Source organism: Callithrix jacchus, chromosome X (genome assembly GCF_049354715.1).
Source record: "Callithrix jacchus isolate 240 chromosome X, calJac240_pri, whole genome shotgun sequence".
In the NCBI taxonomy this organism is placed as follows: domain Eukaryota; kingdom Metazoa; phylum Chordata; class Mammalia; order Primates; family Cebidae; genus Callithrix; species Callithrix jacchus.
In genome coordinates this window covers 98,653,837-98,660,467 of record NC_133524.1, presented here as the reverse complement: position 1 = coordinate 98,660,467, position 6,631 = coordinate 98,653,837, and the positions used below count along the sequence as shown (strand labels likewise).

The 6,631-nt window shown below is 40.8% G+C and overlaps 1 protein-coding gene across 4 annotated transcripts in view; it reads left to right on the top strand.

Annotated features, from left to right (window-relative positions):
• Positions 1-5,018: 5,018 nt before the first annotated feature.
• The window catches only part of TCP11X2 (t-complex 11 family, X-linked 2), a 53,227-nt gene continuing 51,614 nt past the window's right edge, over positions 5,019-6,631 (top strand). For all 4 annotated transcript variants that reach the window (XR_013531626.1, XM_078363326.1, XM_078363327.1 and 1 more), the window contains exons 1-2: positions 5,019-5,055; positions 5,516-5,653. Coding sequence is in view for 2 of the 4 variants with exons in the window: in XM_078363326.1 (XP_078219452.1) it covers positions 5,527-5,653 (127 nt within the window). In the remaining 2 variants the exon portion in view is untranslated. The remainder of the gene's footprint in view (positions 5,056-5,515; positions 5,654-6,631) is intronic.

Sequence of the window (6,631 nt, the reverse complement as noted above, 5' to 3'; positions counted from 1 at the left end):
TTGTTTCCAGATTTTTTAATGATCGCCATTCTAACTGGCGTGAGATGGTATCTCAATGTGGTTTTGATTTGCATCTCTCTAATGACCAGTGACGATGAGCATTTTTTCATATGATTGTTGGCCTTATATATGTCTTCTTTCATAAAGTGTCTGTTCATATCCTTTGCCCAAATTTGAATGGGCTTGTTTGTTTTTCCTGTAAATCTGTTTGAGTTCTTTGTAAATTCTGGATATCAGCCCTTTGTCAGATGGGTAAACTGCAAAATTTTTTCCCATTCTGTTGGTTGCCGATTCACTCTAGTGACTGTTTCTTTTGCCGTGCAGAAGCTGTGGAGTTTCATTAGGTCCCATTTGTCTATTTTGGCTTTTGTTGCCAATGCTTTTGGTGTTTTGTTCATGAAGTCCTTGCCTACTCCTATGTCTTGGATGGTTTTGCCTAGATTTTCCTCTAGGGTTTTTATGGTGCCAGGTCTTGTGTTTAAGTCTTTAATCCATCTGGAGTTAATTTTGGTGTAAGGTGTCAGGAAGGGGTCCAGTTTCTGCTTTCTGCACATGACTAGCCAGTTTTCCCAACACCATTTGTTAAACAGGGAATCCTTTCCCCATTGCTTGTTTTTGTCAGGTTTATCAAAGATTGTATGGTTGTAGATATGTTGTGTTGCCTCCGATGCCTCTGTTTTGTTCCATTGGTCTATATCTCTGTTTTGGTACCAGTACCATGCTCTTTTGATTACTGTAGCCTTGTAGTATAGTTTGAAATCCGGTAGTGTGATGCCCCCCGCTGTGTTCTTTTTGCTTAGAATTGACTTGGCTATGTGGGCTCTCTTTTGGTTCCATATGAAGTTCATGGTGGTTTTTTCCAGTTCTGTGAAGAAAGTCAATGGTAGCTTGATGGGGATAGCGTTGATTCTGTAAATTACTTTAGGCAGTATAGCCATTTTCACGATATTAATTCTTCCTAACCATGAACATGGAATGTTTCTCCATCTGTTTGTGTCTTCTCTGATTTCATTGAGCAGTGGTTTGTAGTTTTTCTTGAAGAGGTCCCTTACGTTCCTTGTGAGTTGTATTCCAAGGTATTTTATTCTTTTTGTAGCAATTGTGAATGGCAGTTTGTTCTTGATTTGGCTCTCTTTAAGTCTGTTATTGGTGTAGAGGAATGCTTGTGATTTTTGCACATTGATTTTATATCCTGAGACTTTGCTGAAGTTGCTTATCAGTTTCAGGAGTTTTTGGGCTGAGGCGATGGGGTCTTCTAGGTATACTATCATATCGTCTGCAAATAGAGACAATTTGGCTTCCACCTTTCCTATTTGAATACCCTTTATTTCTTCTTCTTGCCTGATTGCTCTGGCTAGAACTTCTAGTACTATATTGGATAGGAGTGGTGAAAGAGGGCCTCCTTGTCTAGTGCCGGATTTCAAAGGGAATGCTTCCAGTTTTTGCCCATTCAGTATGATATTGGCTGTTGGTTTGTCATAAATAGCTTTTATTACTTTGAGATACGTTCCATTGATACCGGGTTTATTGAGGGTTTTTAGCATAAAGGGCTGTTGAATTTTGTCGAATGCCTTCTCTGCGTCAATTGAGATAATCATGTGGTTTTTGTTTTTGGTTCTGTTTATGTGGTGAATTACGTTTATAGACTTGTGTATGTTGAACCAGCCTTGCATCCCCGGGATGAATCCTACTTGATCATGATGAATAAGTTTTTTGATTTGCTGTTGCAATCGGCTTGCCAATATTTTATTGAAGATTTTTGCATCTATGTTCATCATGGATATTGGCCTGAAGTTTTCTTTTCTCGTTGGGTCTCCGCCGGGTTTTGGTATCAGGATGATATTGGTCTCGTAAAATGATTTGGGAAGGAGTCCCTCTTTTTGGATTGTTTGAAATAGTTTCAGAAGGAATGGTACCAGCTTCTCTTTGTGTGTCTGGTAGAATTCGGCTGTGAACCCGTCTGGACCTGGGCTTTTTTTGAGTGGTAGGCTCTTAATTGCTGCCTCGACTTCTGACCTTGTTATTGGTCTATTCATAGTTTCAGCTTCCTCCTGGTTTAGGCTTGGGATGACACAGGAGTCCAGGAATTTATCCATTTCTTCCAGGTTTACTAGTTTATGTGCATAGAGTTGTCTGTCCTTTTCTACTTCTTTATTGATCCACTGTTCATTTATGTGCATATTGTATAATTTCCTAGGAGTTTCCTAGTAATTGCAGTCTTTGTGTCCTAGAGTACTCTTCAAGTTTACCTGGAACTCCAGAGCACTTTGGCCTATAGTGGTGTGGATTGCTAAGAGACTGAATTTCTCCACCCTGGAATGGGTGAATCCCTCTAGCTAGCAGCCAAATGCTTCCTCTGTGAATGGGCACTGGCTGAGCCCAGCATCACTTTGCTCTCTGCTATGACAGGTTAGCACTGAGTTAGCTGTGGAGTCCCCTAGTCACTGCCCTCTTCTTCTCCCAAGTGCACAGACTCTCTGAGCTGCACAGCTGCTGCAAGGGCATTGGGGAGGGGTGGCATCGGGGATTTAAGACTGTCTCTCTCTGACCCTCTTCAATGCCTCTTTCAACAATATGAGGTTAAAACGAGGCACTGTGATTGCTCCCTTGATTGTTGGTCCTCATGATGATACTTTTCTGTATGCAGATATTGGTTACAATTTGATGTTCCTGCAGGGGGTCCAAAAGGTATAGGCTTCTATTCCACCATCTTTCTCTGTCCCTGTAGTTGGTTCTTGACAACTACTGATAATACATATTATTAAATACAGTATCTGGGCCATCCCTAGGAAAAATGTAATTTGCTGTTTCCCTATACTTCTCCTTTTTTATTATTTCTACACTTCTATTTCCACTCATTACCTCTCCCAGGGATTTCAGTATTAAAAGACACTTAAAAAGACGATTTCACTATTTGAATGAAGTGCTAATAGAAATTTAGGTATCACTAGGTAGAGTTGTTTTTTTTTAACAATGCAATTTTGTGAAAAAATGAATTTTTGTCATTCTGGAAAGTTTTCTTAGAAATAAATAAAATAGAATTCTTATTTTTAAATGAAAAATGAACTTTGGATATAGTGAAACATATACCTTATGAATGTATAATTTTATATTCAAATCAAGAAAAATATATTTAAACATTTTTCCTGGGTTTGATGTGAGAGCAATTTGTTTCACAGTTGACATTACTGCAGCAAATATTAGGAAAGATGAGGGGGAAATTAAGATTTAGTATTTATTAGTAAAATAAACTCTTTAGCTAAGTGGTACCTTTACTAGCCAAGTCCCCTCATATCCTGTTGTGCCTGGAGGTTAAGGTGGATTTTTCCTAGGCTGGAAAGTTCTTGGGCCTCTTCCCCATAACTTCCTTTTTCAAAATCCACATGTTGTGCAAGATATTCACATTGTACTACTATCATTAACGAGGCGAGATTGATGGTGAGAATCTGGTCAAAGTATAGTCTTGATTTATAAGAAACAATTTTTATGTGTTAAGAAATTAAGTCAGGGTAAGGGAGGGATCAAATAGTATAGTGTGGAAACATATACATACAGGAAATAGGCCAATCCAGGGGTCCTCACATCACTGTGGTGACTGGCCAGTGGAGTGACAAAGTAGACTAGGACTAAAGAGTGAACAACATGACGCCCCTTAGGATCATTCATTCCAGTGCCCTCAGTTTACAGATGAGATCTGAAGCTCACAATTGGATTGCAGTGAAGAGCATGGAAATAATTGAGCTGAAAGAACCCGAACCAAAATGTAGAATTCCTTTCAAGCTTACAGTCTTGCCCCTTTACTACACAGCTTCCATGACTATTCCTTTAAAATGAGTCTTGATTTCCATATTTGTAAAATGAGAGTTTAACAGTTCATGTGTCTCTCCTTACTTTCTGTGGTGGATTCACTTATGCAAAAGATAAAAGAAAACACAAAAAAACTTCTGGAATTTTGTAGCCCAGTTGGTTCTTTATTTGTAGGGGCTGTATGAACAGCATGAAGTGAAACAAACAAACAACAAATGCTGATTTTTTCCCCTAAATAGTTACTTAAATGCTTTTTTTTTTTTCTGGGGCACTGTAGGGGTCACTACGTGTGAGGCTGTGTCCTGCAGACTTTGACTTAACGATGGACTTTTGGGGTGTAATGGAAATGTTCCCATAAGGAAAACATATGGATGGGTAGTGCAAATCAGGCACTAATCAGTGTGGTTATGAATAAAGGTTATAGTATAGTTGCAACTACAATTATGATATGTCCCATACCAGGTGTTAAGGGAGGAGCTAAGATGCCCCAGGCGCCATAAGGTGCCTTGAGGTGGCATGGAGTTTACTCGGGGTCTGGGATATGCCATCCCCACATCGGCCCAAATTATAGGGGAACGAGATGTGGCTATGAAACTGTGATTAATGCTATGATGAATAAAGATATTGGTAAGGCTGCCCTGCAATTGGCTGCAGGGGCTCCAGTAGAAGATGTTATAACTGCTTAAGTGGAGGCTATGGGCTTGTTTCCCGAGACAGACCTCCCAGCTAAAGTGGAATCCATTACTTTCCCTTAATATTTTTGCCACCAACCTAACTGAATCCCCACAGGGCAGTAGGGATAGGATAAAAGCTTTGAACAGTTCATTCATGAGGAGCAGGGCTTGAGATTACTTTCAAGCTCTTGAGGGGCTCCGAGCCTGGGTAGGAGGGTATGAACATAAAGCCTCATTATGTGTATCTCAGCCTCCTGCCTTTTATCACTCAGTGGTGAGACCTTGCTTGCCTTTCCTGCTCTCTTGGTTTCCAAGGCACCCTGGGCAAGTAACACCAACCCGCTACCCTGGAAATGGGTCACCCTTTGTTTTCATGTTTGGACTCTCCTATCTAGTGTAACAGGTAGGGGTGCACTCCAGGTGGACCTCATGATCTCCGTGGTTCCGTCAGACTCATCCCTGATAATCTCCCCTCTCCTTCTGGCTACAATGGTACTTCCCAGGACCGGGCTAGGGAGGCAGAGGGGATTCACTAGCAGACACAGAGGGGCAGCCAGTCAAGGAAGAGGAGGAGGTGAGTGACCAGGGTCCCAAAGGCCGTGGGGGGACCTTGAGCCCCTTCAGGAAGGTCTGGAGCAGTAGTTAAGGAGTCAGAATGTATTCCAGGACCAATCAAAGGTAGTCAGAGCCGAGGAAGATTCATTTCCTAGCTTGGTTAGTAATGTACAGTGTGCCCCCCTTCTGGTGAGTTATTGTCCGTCTCTGGGCCTTGTTTTCCCCTTACGCTTGCCCAACACTAAACTTTGATTTCAGTAAAGGAACTGCCGCTAATTCCTCTTCCCCTCAAGGACTATTTGAACACCCTAGTTGTTCCTTTGAGAAGCTTTGAGCCCTGATGCTTAATCCTTTCAACCGAGGGCAGCGGGTTCAGTCACCTGGGCACACAACTGCAGTTGAGAAGCCCTCTTACTTCTTGTCCCTGGGTGAGAGTCATGTCTTACACAACTGGCCTCTACTTTTCTCTCCAATTCCAGTTAACATCAAGATGCCGAAGACTGAGGAAACTGTGCTCCAGAATGATCTCAGTGAAGTGGAGAGTGGGGCCCCTGAGCCTAAAACACCAGGGCAGAGCCCGAAAAGCAGGAGTTTCTGTTTAGATGACCAGTCTCCTGGTAGGTATAGAATAATGTCATCACTTCTATGAACAATAATTAGGCTAAAGGAATAGACAGCCTGTGGTTTAAGGGCCTTTAAGGGATATAGAAGACCCTTGCAACCTTCCATTTTTTCCTTCCTAATCCTTCTGTTAGTCCTTTTTTGGATTATTCTTTCTCTTGTCTTTCTGCCCCCTCTAATTTTTACATGCAGGAGTTAGGCCCCTAATTGGTAAGTAAAATTAAAAGATTTTGGCTTTAGAGGAAGGGGACAACAAAGGAAACTACTTGTGTTTGACTATAGTCGAGAGTGATTTAGTCAATTCAAAGCATGGGAAATAAGTAGCATTCTTGTATTTTGATTTTGTAAAGTGTGAATGGTAGATCTAGGACAGCTCAGAAGTGATCCAAATTATCTGTTGTTTCAATTGTGTTCTGTCCTTTTCCAGGGGTGCTTTGTTTACATAAAAATGATCACTGCTCTGGGGTAAAATTATGTAGATCTGTAATAATAGCATTTTTCTGTGAACATTGGGACTTCAAGTCTTTTTTACACCTTATGTTGGGCATTTGAAGCTTTGGCTTGACTAGTCCAACCTCACAGAAACTCAAATTGCAGTTCTTTTATAATAATCTCCAATGAATTTAACCAAAGATTAATCTACAGACCTATCCAGGTGTAGCAGTTTGATCTAACCTCTTGAAGACTGAAACCGGAAAAAAGATGGAAGTTGAATCACGTGTTTCTCTGGTGGCCACTTGGGGTCACTGCTAGTAAGCAGAATGACACAATTCATACGCTACAATACCTCTCAAATAAATGATGTCTTAATGAATTAATTAGATGGTATATTTAAACATATGTAGCTTTTTAGTTAGTATAGAAAGGAAATAAGAGTATATGAGACTAACTTTTCAACAAAAGTCTCATCAACAGCTTAAGTGAAAAATAAATGGACGTAAATAGACTGTCTTCTTGGAGTGAGTTTTTGGACT